At 30.4% G+C, this 15430-nt stretch overlaps 1 protein-coding gene across 6 annotated transcripts in view; it reads left to right on the top strand.

Moving 5' to 3' along the window:
- Window positions 1-14525, top strand: part of LOC127723398 (transmembrane protein 241-like) — a 62913-nt gene extending 48388 nt beyond the window's left edge. For 3 of the 6 annotated variants that reach the window (XM_052230004.1, XM_052230005.1, XM_052230007.1), the window contains exons 9-15: window positions 191-239; window positions 2244-2279; window positions 4669-4703; window positions 6647-6716; window positions 8485-8584; window positions 12539-12603; window positions 14317-14525. In XM_052230004.1, coding sequence (XP_052085964.1) covers window positions 191-239; window positions 2244-2279; window positions 4669-4703; window positions 6647-6716; window positions 8485-8584; window positions 12539-12603; window positions 14317-14485 — 524 coding nt within the window. In that variant the 3' untranslated portion in view covers window positions 14486-14525. The other 3 variants (XM_052230008.1, XM_052230009.1, XM_052230010.1) reach the window with 3 other exon arrangements.
- Window positions 14526-15430: the final 905 nt, after the last annotated feature.

Here is a 15430-nt window from a genome sequence, read left to right as displayed (position 1 = left end):
CATCGATAAAACTGAGTTGGCAGCTGATTGGCCCTCTCACCCAAAGGGCATGCACCAATCAAAATTCGGGATTCATGACACTTTCTAAAATATATAGAATTAAGGTTCCCACAAGTAGGAGAGATCAATTACTGGAAGGGACTAAATTAGTCGGGTTGATATAAGATATGCATCTTTTTCTTATTTTTAGGTTTATTGATGTTATATACAAATATGACAAAGGGAAGATTGAAGATAAGGTATATCACATGTCTAGATTTAATTAATTCTTAATTAAAAAGACATGCTACAACAATACTAGTATATAACTAGCTGATTTATTGTTAAGGCTGTTCTGTAAAGCATACATGCATACATGGAACCCAGTAATCGATGGGACTTTGAAACTCCACTATGGGTGGGTTTCAAGTACAGTGAAAATGTAAGGAAAATTCTATGTTTTCCTCTTTAGGTGGTTACCCCATTTGAAAAGTGTCCTTTGCATATTTTTTAAATGAACAGCCCTTATTGTTATTTAGATAAAATGAACCAACAGATACAGATTAACATTTTATCGTCAATTAAGGCAAATCATGTTGCTACTTTTTTTGCTCATCTGGCCAAAAAGCCTAGTGAGCTTTTCTCATCACTTGATGTCTGTCGTCCATTGTCGTCGTTGTCAACTTTTACGAAATCTTCTCCACTTAAACCACTAGGCCAAATTTAACCAAACCTGGCCATAAGCATCATTTTGGTATCTAGTTTGAACAATGTATCTGATGATCCCGCCTGCAAACCAAGATGACCCACATGGCAAAAAGTAGAACATAGGGGTAAAATACAAGTTTTGCTTATTATTTTGAAAATCATTATGAATAGAGAAATTCTGACAGGAGAACAAATGTTCAAAATGTTTAGCCCTTACTATTGTCCATTTAAGTCAAAACTGTCAGACAACTTTTTATAGGAGTTATTGCCCTTAAATGACGAATTTTACCATTTTTTATTTTTTTCCTTATTATCTCGAAAATTATAAACAGAAACTTTGATTACAGAAATGATCAGCAAGACAAGATGTACAAATAAGTAAACACAACCAAAATCGTCAGACAACTCCTTATTAGAGTTATTGCCCTTTATTAATCATTTTTACCAAATATTTGTATTTTTGCTTAATTTCTTAAAAACTATAACAGATAAATAGAAACCTTAAAAAACTAAAAATGACTCCTTATTGAAGTTATTGCCCTTTAATGTCGATTTTTCTGATTTTCCCCATTTTGGCCTATTCTCCTCATACTATTTAATAGATAGATAGAAACTTTAAATAAAACAAACAATCATCAAGACAAGATCTACAAATAAGCCTTTATGGTCGAAATCTTCAGTTGACTTGTTGTTAGAGTTATGGCCCTTTAATGATAATTTTTACATTTTTTTTTGGTAAAAAAAAAGATAGATAAACAGAAACTTAAGAAAGGAAAAATTATCAGCAGGATAAGATCTACAAATATGTCAACATAACTGAAATTGTCAGTTAACTCTTAATAGATTTGTTCCCCTTTAATGATGATTTTTTACTAAAAAGTGGCCTGTTGAAGATGCAGGTGAGCGACACAGGCTCTGAAGTAGTTTTAAATAATGTGAGACAAAATGAGGCTGTCAATATTTGTTTGTTTTTTAACATTATCTTTTTCATGACTTTATTTTGATAAAGTTGACAGTTTGTCAATGAAACATTTCATGTTTTCAAAATCAGTGTTGGTTGATAAAACTGGCCACATTAGAGCAGATTAGAAAACATTGGAAACCAATTATCAGGCTTTGTGAAATTTAACTTTGTCCTTTATAATGAATATAATCCGTGTAAATACTGTAAAAGAGAGACGAAAGATACTGATGGGATATTCTAACCCTATTAGTCAAAATCAAACCAACAATGCCGTAGCAAAGCAAATGACAAAAGACAATCAAAAGACAAATAACATTATACAAAACACAATATAGAAAACTAAAGACTGAGCAACATAAACCCCAACGAAAACCAAGGGGTGATCTCAGGTGCTCTGAAAGGGCAAGCAGATCCTGCTCCAGATGTGGTACCTGCCTATAAAAGTCTTATCAGCTTTGGTCAAACATTTTATTGTTCAATTAGAATTGTAATAAAAGCACAGTTATAAGAATTTATAAAGGGGGGGGGGGTGTACAGTATTAATGCAGTGTCTTAGCTTATTTTATATATTTATGTGTTGTTCTATTTCCAGTGCTGTGGAGAAACTTTATTGTAATTACATATACAGGTTAGTTGAACAGTCTATTGGCAGATAAGGTTACACTTTTTAAAATTATGTGCAAAGCTTAATTACATTTATTTTTAATTTTATGCCCAAAAATTACTCTTAAATGAGGAAGAAACCCAAAATTAAATGTTTGCATCCACTTCTTCTATTCTGTTCATTTGTTTGTCCATTAAATATATTTGTCACATTTTTCTCACCTACTACTTAAATTTATGACTTCATATTTAGTCAGCATTGTGACTAATGATTTGTACTTTTTGGATCTTTCAGAAACCACTTTTCTTTTTGCCAATACTTTAAATTACGAATTGTGATATGCTTAATAGGACAAAACATGTATTTGTTTTTCTGCTTGTGAAAGTATGGAAAAGAAGGTGTTATCAAGCTGAAAAAGATTGTAATGAAGTAATCACCAATTAGTTAATAAGTAATTTATTTTTTTATCTTTTATTTGTTTTTCAATAGTCAGAATTAACATACATGTACCCCTACACTACCACCTGACAAGGGTATCAAGGGGTTACATATAAAAAATAATTCAGTATACAATATATATCACTGACAAGTTGATTTTTATAATTATACATGTAGTATTTAAGGTTACATATAAATTTTATTTGATTATATTCTCTCGCTCTCTGACTTTCTCTCATACAATACAAATACTCTTCACTCATTTGTTTTGCTACAATAGGTACATGATGTATCTTGACTTACATTTTAAAAACAAAATATTTTAAAGAAAAAAAAAACAAAAAAAACTCAAGGCTAAATATTTGCTCATGATATATAGATATTTTATTCTCTCACTTATATGAAACAATAATTAATTAAATATTACATGCAAAGGAGACCAAAATTTTTCACACACTTGGACTCTATTATTTTTCTTTGCAATACAATATTCAAGAAATTGGTATTTCTTTATTCTATTCTTTAACCCAACCATATTTGGTTTTGTTTCATTTAATTTACATTTGTATATATAGTTTTTTGTAATTATGACTAACAGATTCAGTAATAAACTTTCATGTTTGCAACCAAGAAACACATTCTCTTTGTTAAGAACAAAGTTTACAAAAAAAAGTTTTACTGCATTTGAAAAAGACTGCCACAATTGAAAAGTTATTGGGCATTCAAAAAAAAGGTGTTCAATGGTTTCTTCACCAAGTTTACAAAAAGTACACATCTTGGTGTCGTTAAATTTAATTTTGTATAAAAAGGTATTAGTTGCTATGATTCTATGCAAAAATTTGTATTGAAAAGTTCTTAAATAAACATCTCTACATGATTTTTTGGTTATCCTGAAATATTCTGACTATTCTGTTGTATCAATAATCAACAGTTCTTCCCATTTCGAAAACTTGACTGTTGGTAGTTCAATAACTTTATTTACTAAATTTTTATATACAAATTTGGCTTTCACATTACCTATAATTCTCTTTAAAAAAATATCACCATTATCAGGCTTATCCAAATCTTGCTTTAAACAGTTCTCTTTAAGGTATTTTTTCATAGTCTGAGGGATTCTTTAAATCAGACCATGATATTTGATAAAATTGTTGAGTTTTACTCTTTCTTGAAATTGCTCAAATTTATAAAAATTCATATTTTCTTTATTAATTAGGTCACTTACTGACTGCACACCTCCTTGTTTCCATTGAATATAATATGGGAAATCATCCAAAGAAGAAAAATTCAAAATATCTAATGATAAAATGTCACTGACAGAATTCTCAGTATTAGGTTTTGCGTTAGAAAAGCATAGTAAAACATCCTTCCAGAAAGGATTTTTACATTTTTTAGAAATCTCAATCAGCTTTTCTTTCTGTAGATGTAAAACCCTTTCACCCCCATACTGTATAAGGTCTGCCAGTAACAACTGCTGCCAGCCACCAACTGGGTTTGACATCAATAAGTAATTTATAGATAGTTCCAATATCAATTAGAATTAATGTATGTCAAGCTTGACTGGCTTCAACTTTCTGGGGTACTATTAACAAGATAATAAGCGAAATGTTACTTTTCAATCAAAGGAGTGTCAGAATATGTTTTGATAACTGTATTAATCCAATGAAGAGCATGGTAAATAAGCAAATCCAAAGTTTTTACTTCTCAATTTTTTTCTTTTTCAAAGGATTAAAGCCGATAAAACCGAATGTATATTTTACTTCTAAATACTGGAATCAATACATGTCAGAAATACGGGTAAAACAGGTCATTTTCTGAATTCCTCGGTTATTTGATCACCCGTCAGGTATTTAAAAATCCAGGGTGAGAGGGGAAATTTACAGGTGTGACCCACAAAATACGGGTCAGTTGACAGGTATGTTATCTCATACTTATAAATGACATGACTTTTCAGTAACAAATATTCTTTTATTTTCAGCATAGTTATATTGACTCCATCAAGTTATTTATTAGGTATGTAACTCTTAGATTGTGTACAGCTATGTTACAAAGCAGTTATTTATTATTTATGTAACTCTTAGATTGTATACAGCAACGTTACAAAGCAATTCGTAGCACTATATAGTTATTGAAATTTGATGACAGTGTTTTTTTCTATGATCCAAACACTAAACTCTTCCCCAAAGTCTGAAGCTAAGGGTAGTAGTTTAGATTTGAGGGTGATAGAAGACAGATTTAGTTGGAGAAGACATGCAGTCAATTAATCTCTAGCAGTCTAACAGTCTAAAATTATGGCCCTGCAACATTCACACTTAATTGTCTTAAAAATAGTTACAAAAATCCGCTATTTAATTTGATTCAAGTAATGGTATATATATATGAATATTGATTTTGTGATCTGGAGAGACCCCAAATTCTTTTAGACTTACTTATAATTATGTGTCAAAGTTTTAACCTTTTTTCCTGCAAAACTCTTGTTTTAATTCATTTAAAAAAAAATTACAATTCTTTTACTGTAATTGAATAAAATAGAATACAAGTTTTTCAACCAGTGTCACATGTAATGCAGAACTTAAGAAAAAATTAATAGAATTTCTCTGATTAATATTTCATGTCTAATTTGAGAATCTTATAAGGGCAACTCAGCTTGGGTAATTAAATGATTGAATTATGCCAAAAAAATCACTATGTTACAGTGATTGTAAATTTTTCATTCTGCCAACTGCAATTCATTCAAAATTCTTACCCAATTGCAATTTGTTTCATCGAATCAAACTTTTCCACTGGTCAGAAGTTTTACGAAACTGCTGGTGAAGAACCGCAGCCAAGGCATCAATGTTAGATGATAATAATGAAGAAAATAATTCATATTGTATCCCTATTCTAAAAGCCGGGGCTATATTGCAATCACCTTGTCCGTCTGGCTGTTCGTCCATCTGTTCATCTTACAAATATTTCATCACACTTTTCTCAGAAACTACAATACAGAATGACTTTTGTCATCAGCTTGACAGTGATGAGTTGACACTTGTGAGCACTTTTCTGATCTGTCAGATACCTTCATCCTATTTGCCGATATTTTGAATTTTTCAATAAGTTGTATGAACTTAAAATTTTTGTCACACTTTTCTCCGAAACTAATGAATGAATGATTTCATATTAAGTCGGCAGCTCAATAGTGATGAATTGTAATATTTGTTCCCTTTTCAGATCTGTCAGACACATACTACCTGTTTCTGATACTTTGAGTAACGAGTGGGGGTATGTTAAGCTTGACTGAATGTCCACATCATGGTTACTCTCATGCCTTACAGAAGCCTACTGTCAACTGCTGTAAAGAAAAACTCTACAAAATGACAGTCTTTTGGTTGATTGTTTTTTATTCTATTTACTCGGATTAATTTGGGAAAAGTATTGACCACATAATGATTTTATTTCAAAAAGCACTTTTGAATTGATTTCTTGTGATAGATGAAGAAATGGTTGTTTTGAATTATGTTGTTTTTTATCATATTTAGGTAGGTTTTTAAAAGTTTTTCTTTCTTTTTTTTAAGATAATATAAAAATAAGGAGATGTGATATGAGTGCAAAAACAATAAGACAACTATTCATCTTACTTGTAATGCAGTGGATGTGAAAGCAACATTCATGAAAGATGGTACTGTAAATTCAGAAATTATTGCGTGCATTTATTATTGCGATTTTGTAATTTTAGACTTAATTGCGATTTAAATTTTTACGATTTTGAGAAAAATCATGTTTAATTCATATAAAATATTTCAAAATGCGAGTTTAAATTATTGCGTTTACAACTCTGTCGCATTTTTCGCAATAATAAAAACCTCGCAATAATTTCTGAATTTACAGTAGTTGAATCATTTGTAAATTTTTTTTCTTTTTAAAACAAAGGGACTTTTGTTGTAATATCTTAAATAAATACCTTATTTTTCTTGCAGGGGATGCATTAGAAGCTGTGAAGTATCCATACCTGTATTTTTCTAAGTTCTATGTTGGATGTTGTGTAAGGTGAGATTTAACACAATTGAATGCAAATTTAACTAATTTAGATAGATCATATGGGGGTCTATATTATAAATGTTCAAATTTTTTAATACTTTGCCAAAATGTAGTTTATTTATATCAAGCTTTTGTTAAAGTATAATTATAATGTATGGGTCACTGAGCTTTTTTCAAGCTAAAGGCTGTGCAATATTGTCAGATTTTGTATAGATTATACATTGTACATGAAAATTAAAAGAAAGAAAACTAAATGATAGAACTTTAAAATAAATTATGAGAAAATTAAAATTGGGGTCAGGGGACTCATTTTCTCATGACGAAACAAAATAACATTGATAAATGTATTACACTTTCCTTTTTACAATTGGATTATCTGAGTTATCTCCCCTAATATCACACCAAAAAAATTGAATTAAAAAAATGAAATGTTTTTTGACAAAAACATTCTCAATGATAAGATAAAATACGCAATTTCTTCATTTCGAAGAAAAGGCTTACAAATAAATCACATTTCCTATATAAAATTGCATTTTTCATTAAAGATCTAAACTAATTGTTTTCTGCAATTTTTACAGTCCAGGATGGCCAAAGAAAACACTTAAATCTACCTTAAGTGAAGGTATTTGGTCATATTTTGTTTGTGTAACAAATATGCCTTATTTACTTGAAAGATAGTTAGAAAAATCAAGTTTATGATGTAGGATTCTAAAGTTATTTTACGTGGGTTATTACTGGGAAAGAAACTATACAGACATAAAATTCAATAAAATTTACCTAATTTATGCATCTTTTGCCATGTTTGCCTAAAAAAAGATTGATTACCAGTTTCCCTTTTTCCACACCATTTGCATTCTTTGCAGAATTTAACTTTCCCCATAAATCAGTACTGTATTTTGATAGATCTTTGTCTTCAATGAGTAGATGTGATTACTGATAATAGAAATTATGATACTGGACTAGAACATGTAGAATCCAAAAATTATTGCTTCCTGAGGGAGAACAATTTTTGTGTATTGTCACATGTATAATAAAATTTTAAACATCTGAATTAATTAATATATGAATTACATGAGTTTGCTTATTAATGTGATAGTTTTTTTGAGTTCTATTTATCTTCAGATATAGATAGACTAAAAAAGTCATATGTATTTAGAAGCTGAATGTATAAATATGTACATGTTTTTTTTTTGGACAAAGTTTGACAATTTTTGCCATAATTTTTAAAAGTTGCTGTTGAAGTAAAGTATATAATATGTATTTCACAAGGCAACTGATAAAGAGGGCGGTTATCTATTGTATTCTTATATTTTAATTAACATTAATTAATAATATACCTTAGTTAATAGAATAAATATGAAAATTAATCAAAAGCATTGAATTTCATTTTGAGAAACTTACAAATTCTTTACCATATATTGGTTGTGACATGTGTGGCTCCAGTAGGGTATACCCCCTTTAGGTCGCAAGGTCGCTTTTAAAAATATCTCAGGTCATCAGGTCACTTTTAAGCAAATTTAAGGAAGTCTTAAAAGTAAAATTTTGAACATTTTAAAGGTCACAGGTCTTTTAAATGAGACGACAGGTTGCAAGGTCCCAAGTCTGATGTGATCATGTTGGAGCCACACATGTGCTTTTCAATAGGATCAATATTTATATATAATATGAAAGTATGTGATAATACGCATAGAATATGTTTAAGCTTATTGAAATTTTTCAAAACATCCTTTTAAACGAAGCCCTACTGATATCTTTACAATTGTATGATCTGTTTCAGTGGAGTGTTTGGAGTACTATTGAATCTCTATACAATACGTCTACAAGAAAAAGCTTCAGATGGAGTGATGGAATTCTCCAGAATTCATGGCCTAGTTAAGGTAGTTGTTATTTATAGTTTTAAGTATTTTCTAATGATTTTTTTGCTTGGAGAAATTAGTGGGAATTACAGGAGTATTGCAAAATCACAAATTTGTATAATAGCTGTGTCCTAGTGAAAGATTCTTTAAAAATGACTCATGTATGCATCACTGAATTATTTGATTCAGCTTTATGTTTGAGTTAATTTCTTTAAATTAAATTGAAGAATAATCCTGCAGTAAGTAAGTGTGAGGTAAAAAGCCTCTCAGGGGATATAAGTTATTTTGATGCACTATTCTGTGGAAGTCGACGAACTATCAACAACAACAAATAACACTGACCCCCTGCTTGCACATCACTGACTGAAATAAACTTCCTCAAGTTGATAGACCATAGGTTATCTGTTTATCGCTATTTTCCTAGGCAATTTCAATGACCTTGGCATAAGAAGTCATTGTGTTCTCGCTCTATTCAAACGGGAAAAAAAACATTCTCAGTTCAATAGCTTGTGATAGAAATTGTATTATTACACAAATAGATCAAAGCAAAATTTAGAATAATAGCAATGATTTTTTTGCTTAAAGTCAGCTTTTTCTATTCATACGTGTGATGAACTATGAAACTCAGATCAGGAGATTGGGAAATGTTGGTCAGGAGTTTAGACCTCAGATCAGGAGGTTTTTTATTGACATAAATTTTGTCGTAAATGTAACCAACTGGTGTAAAAATTGTCTTTTAGAGTGTTTGTTCTCTAATCTTTCATCTGAATGCAGTATATCAATGTGTTTACAGTACCAGTTGTAGCCTGTCTATTTGAATGATATCAGGTGAAAGAAATATTGAGAAGATTCTGTTTCTGGTTTTGTTTTTGATTATTGACTGCTTGTAAATAAAGTACTATGATTTAAGTAAACCTTTCCTTTGAGTATAAAGAGAAAATTAAAGCATAGTGTTTTATTCTTGACTCAATCTTTTTTATTTGTATTCAATGTCATTGGCATAGGTGTATAAGAAAGAAATATGCTATACATTTATAACATGATAAATAGAAGAAAAATTAACAAACAATAACAATAGTTATGCATGGATTTTAAGCATTAATGAAGCCATTTTGGTAGAAAACTTGAGACTGTTATTGTAACACTGTAAAATATATTAGCTAAAGCACTGTCTATATTACATTGACAAATGTTATTTTATAACTAAAGCACTGGTCTTGAAACACTGGGTCCCGTAAGAAGTACAAGCCAACTTGGCTGCCTGTAATACACTTGACTCTGTACTAAAGTAATCCTGATCCTGGTAACAGTTTGTGTAGTTCTTTATTTTTAGTTTGAATCTTCTTGAGCATGCTGAAGGTCATTTAATGTCCGCATTGGAGTGTGAAATAGCGAGTATTTCAATGCTGAGTTGAAATTAATTAAATGATTTTTTCTGCATCAAAACCATCCAATCGATGTTTTGACAACTACATTCCACTTTTCTATCAATGCCGGTATTTACCTATAGTCATCCTTGGTGTGTGCCATAAACAGAAGCCATATAGAGTAATTAATATCACCTGTTTATTGTTAATTCAAACTATTGTCACTCGTTAATTAGCCACAGATCAGGTCAAAATCTATACATGTTGCGTAATCAGGTCAGTTACACTGGATATGTGCGATACTCTTGGGTTTTTACTTCTTGAATAAAAAACATTTGTAAACAGCGTAGTAAAAAATGGCGCCTTAAATTTTCATTCACAAAATGTTTTGTACTCAGGATTTTTTTCTCTTCAACAGGAGGACGAGAGGAGACTCCTGAAAACAGATAATTGTCGGGAGGTTCATATATATGCATGTGTATTGTTGTTTTGTATGTTGGATTCAATATCAATAAAATAATTTTTATGTTGATTTCAAAATTGATTGTTGGTGTTTATTGCCACTTTCTGGACTCTAATTGACTATATCATGGTACCATGATATAGTGCCTAGCCAGTTTTTATTTGTGGAGGAAGCTGGAGTGCCCAGCAAGAACCCACAAACCTTCTGCTGAAAAATTGGCAATCCTAGTCATTTAAGATCAGAGTCGAACACACCTACCACAAACAGGGTTCAACCTCTCAACCTCTCAACCTCAGTGTTGACAGGCTAATGATAACTGTAGATGAACAACTTTTACCCTTTAGTAACTGAGGCCCTCTCTTAATTCTTAATTGATAAGTGAAATCCAAAGACATTTGTATGGACATTGCATGATATATACTCTGTTGGAAGTCTTTTCTGACTATTTAATATTTTTTAACTTTATTTTACAGAAAACAACCAGTGTGATATATCTGTCTCTATTTTACAGTTAACAACTAAGTGTGATATCTCTGTCTCTATTTTACAACTAACAACCAGTGTGATCTCTCTATCTCTATTTTACAGATAACAACCAGTGTGATATCTCTATCTCTATTTTACAGATAACAACCAGTGTGATATCTCTGTCTCTATTTTACAGAAAACAACAGTGTCATATCTCTGTCTCTATTTTATAGATAACAACCAGTGTGATATCTCTGTCTCTATTTAACAGTTAACAACCAGTGTGATATCTCTGTCTCTATTTTACAGATAAAAACCAATGTGATATCTCTGTCTCTATTTTACAGATAATAACCAGTGTGATATTTCTATCTCTATTTTACAGATAACAACCAGTGTGACAGCTCTGTCTCTATTTTAGAGATAACAACCAGTGTGATATCTCTGTCTCTATTTTACAGATAACAACCAGAGTGATATTGTTTTTTCTATTTTACAGTTAACAACCAGTGTGATATCTCTGTCTCTATTTTACAGATAACAACCAGTGTGATATTTCTATCTCTATTTTACAGATAACAACCAGTGTGATATCTCTGTGTCTATTTTACAGATAACAACCAGTGTGACAGCTCTGTCTCTATTTTACAGATACCAACCAGTGTGATATCTCTGTCTCTATTTAACAGTTAACAACCAGTGTGATATCTCTGTCTCTATTTTACAGATAACAACCAGTGTGACAGCTCTGTCTTTATTTTACAGATAACAACCAGTGTGACAGCTCTGTCTTTATTTTACAGATAACAACCAATGTGACAGCTCTGTCTCTATTTTACAGATAACAACCAGTGTGCTACCTCTGTCTTTATTTTACAGATAACAACCAGTGTGATATCTCTGTCTCTATTTTACAGATAACAACCAGTGTGATATCTCTGTCTCTATTTTATAGATAATAACCAATGTGATATCTCTGTCTCTATTTAACAGTTAACAACCAGTGTGATATCTCTGTCTCTATTTTACAGATAAAAACCAGTGTGATATCTCTGTCTCTATTTTACAGATAACAACCAGTGTGATATTTCTATCTCTATTTTACAGATAACAACCAGTGTGATATATCTGTCTCTATTTTACAGATAACAACCAGTGTGATATTGTTTTTTCTATTTTACAGTAAACAACCAGTGTGATATCTCTGTCTTTTTTTTACAGATAACAACCAGTGTGATATTTCTATCTCTATTTTACAGATAACAACCAGTGTGATATCTCTGTGTCTATTTTACAGATAACAACCAGTGTGACAGCTCTGTCTCTATTTTACAGATAACAACCAGTGTGATATCTCTGTCTCTATTTAGCAGTTAACAACCAGTGTGATATCTCTGTCTCTATTTTACAGATAACAACCAGTGTGATATTTCTATCTCTTTTTTACAGATAACAACCAGTGTGAAATCTCTGTCTTTATTTTACAGATAACAACCAGTGTGACAGCTCTGTCTTTATTTTACAGATAATAACCAGTGTGATATCCCTGTCTCTATTTTACAGATAATAACCAGTGTGATATCCCTGTCTCTATTTTACAGATAATAACCAGTGTGATATCCCTATCTCTATTTTACAGATAATAACCAGTGTGATATCCCTGTCTCTATTTTACAGATAATAACCAGTGTGATATCCCTGTCTCTATTTAATGACATCCTAACAGCAGAACATGCGGCATGGTATGTAAATGTTTTACAAGTTTTTACTTTTCTGTATAGGTCCATGTGCCCTTTTTTACCATCAATTGTGTCCATTGTTGTAAACTTTAAAACAAATCTTCTCCTTTGAAACTATTTGGCTGAATGTTACGAAACTTAACCTGAATATTCTTTAAGGAAATATCTTTGCAGGGATTTTGATCAATCAAAAACATGGCCTTTGTTGCTAAAAATAGAATATAGAAGTTAAACTGCAGTTTTTGGCTTATATGTAAAAAAGTAAAGTTGTTTTAGCAAATGTACAAGGTAAAAAAGATTAGCTGGGTCAAGGTCTATCTCCTGTGGAATTTTCAGAAAACCCATATTTGAGTATTGCCCCTGACATATAAATTTTTAGCAAATTTTACAGGTTTTAGGTTATATCTCAAAAACTAAGCAGTTAGAGCAAACCAGACATGGTTAAATGATCAGTAAGTCAAATTCTATCTTCTGTGGGATTTTCAGAAAAATGGGACCACCTATTTTGGAGTTATTGCACTAGACATGTCCTTTTTTAGCAAATTTTGCAGTTTTCGATTATCTTGAAAACTATATATAGAGAGAGAAACTTAAAATAATAAAAATTACCAATACAATAAAATATACAAATAAGTCTCAAATTGTCAATTGACCACACATAGGAGTACTGCCCTCGAATGATGGGTTTTACCCTTTTCTGCTGAAACTTTAGATGAGAGAATCTTTGAATAGTAAAAATTTTAAGCAAAATAAAATCTACAAATAAGTCAAATGATCAAAATCATAAATTGAAGCCGTATAGGAGTTGATACCATTGAAAGAAGTTTTTTTTTTTCTCTTTTTTTTTGTTTTTTCAGAAAGTATTATAGTTTGAAAGAAATTGTACATTAGGAAAATGTTCATCAAAATAACATCTACACATAAGTCATCATAGCCAAGATTGTCAATTGACCCCTTGTAGGAGTTATATTACATTTGAAAGATGTTTTGTACCATTTTTTTGTTTTTTGCAGAAACTATAATAGATAGAGAGGTATTGTAAATAGCAAATATTTTCAGCAAAATGAGATCTACAAATAACAGAACATGACTGAAATTGTCAATTGACCCCTTTAAGAGTTATTGCCCTTGAAATAAGATTTTCCACATTTTTGTGTTTTTGCAGCAAGTAAAGTAGATCATAGTTATTTGGACCTTTCAATTAGATGTCTTGTAGTTTTTTGTGTCATTGATGAGTTGATGTCTCATCAGGACATACCTTTAATATTCTAATATTAACCAAAAAATGAAAATTTTATGAGACTTGGCCCTGTGATCTATTGTAAAAATTGAAACAAAACCATTTACACATGTATTTGTACTAGATACTGTAAATTCAGAAATTTTGCAATGATTTTATAACAGCGAAAATTGTGACAAGATATTGGTGTCGCAAAAATAAAACTTGCATTTTATATATTGATAGCATTATTTGTATGCAGCATTTCTTGAATTCACAATAACTGAACTCGAATTTATGTTGATTTTCTAACAACCACTATATATATATATGCACATAATAATTTCTGAATTTAATTACAGTATAAACATTTATGACTTCTAAAACCTTTCATGTAACATCTTCAACCATGCAAACTTTAATTAGGTTTTTGGTATAGTTAATATAGTGAGAACTTAAAGAAAAACATCCAACTTTATCTTATTTTAACATTTCAGTTTAATGATCAATCATCTGGCAGCACTGGCGTGTGAGGATACATCTTATGACCAACCAATCAACAAATCATCCACAAAATCAGAAGAACCAAAACAAATCTTGTCAAAGCATAATGTTTTATATAATGACTATTTAAAAGAAAATGATAATAAAGATTATATTATTTAACTAATTATTTAATAAAGAATTATTAAAGTCAAGAAAAATATATTTTGTTTTTTCAATTACAAGCATGGAAATTAGTGCTGTTGTTGAAGGGTTCTTTCTGTTAAAGCATTATGAACAAACAGACTGACTATTATTTTTGTGTTCTCAAATTTTAATCAGACAGTCAGATGTTGTACTGGTGATTAATTTATTTTTGTTTATACCAATTTTTGTGGGTTGAAGAACAATTTCGTTTTCATTGATATAGGATATCGTGGTTTTAACAATGTCTGCAAATATTCACTCTGTGGTTAAAGTTTTTAAAATTTTTATAACTTTCTTAAACTATCCTGGATTTGTACCAAACTTGGACAGAAGCTTGTTTATGATCAAAAGCTAGTATCTAGAAGGAAATTTTGTAAAAATTTATTTCCTGTTTTTCCGTATATTACTTATAAATGGACTTACTTTTTCTTCCAGTTAACATTTTACATACAGTCTGCAGTTAAAATTTTTAAAACATTTATTATATTCATAAACCATTTCATTAACTGTAAATCTATTATGTGCATTCCCCTATCACACTGAAAACATAGACAACAGCAAAAGTAGGCGAGACAATGGGTTCCACGGAAGTTCGGGAACCCTTATGAATTTTTAGTTTTACGAAGGAACTATTTGAGTACCTTCATTGTCAATGTGCATATCTGTTGATATCATTGTAAAAACTTGAGAATCATTTAGACTGCAACTTTGAATAAGTAGGTGCCTCTTAGTTAATCCTACTATATGCAATGAGAAGAAAAGCTCATTTGACAATTATTCAATCTCTTCTTTAGTTTTAGTTTATATTTGATTTCATATGAGATTCATGTATTGAAACAATGTATTGAATATGATTAAATGATACATGCATCGTCTTTATAAAAATAAGATGTGGTATGATTGCCAATGAGACAAGTCTCC

The sequence above is a fragment of the Mytilus californianus genome, unplaced genomic scaffold, assembly GCF_021869535.1.
Source record: "Mytilus californianus isolate M0D057914Y unplaced genomic scaffold, xbMytCali1.0.p SCAF_13, whole genome shotgun sequence".
NCBI lineage: Eukaryota > Metazoa > Mollusca > Bivalvia > Mytilida > Mytilidae > Mytilus > Mytilus californianus.
The sequence above is the reverse complement of the archived record's forward strand: the minus strand, read 5'-3'. Positions and strand labels throughout refer to the sequence as shown.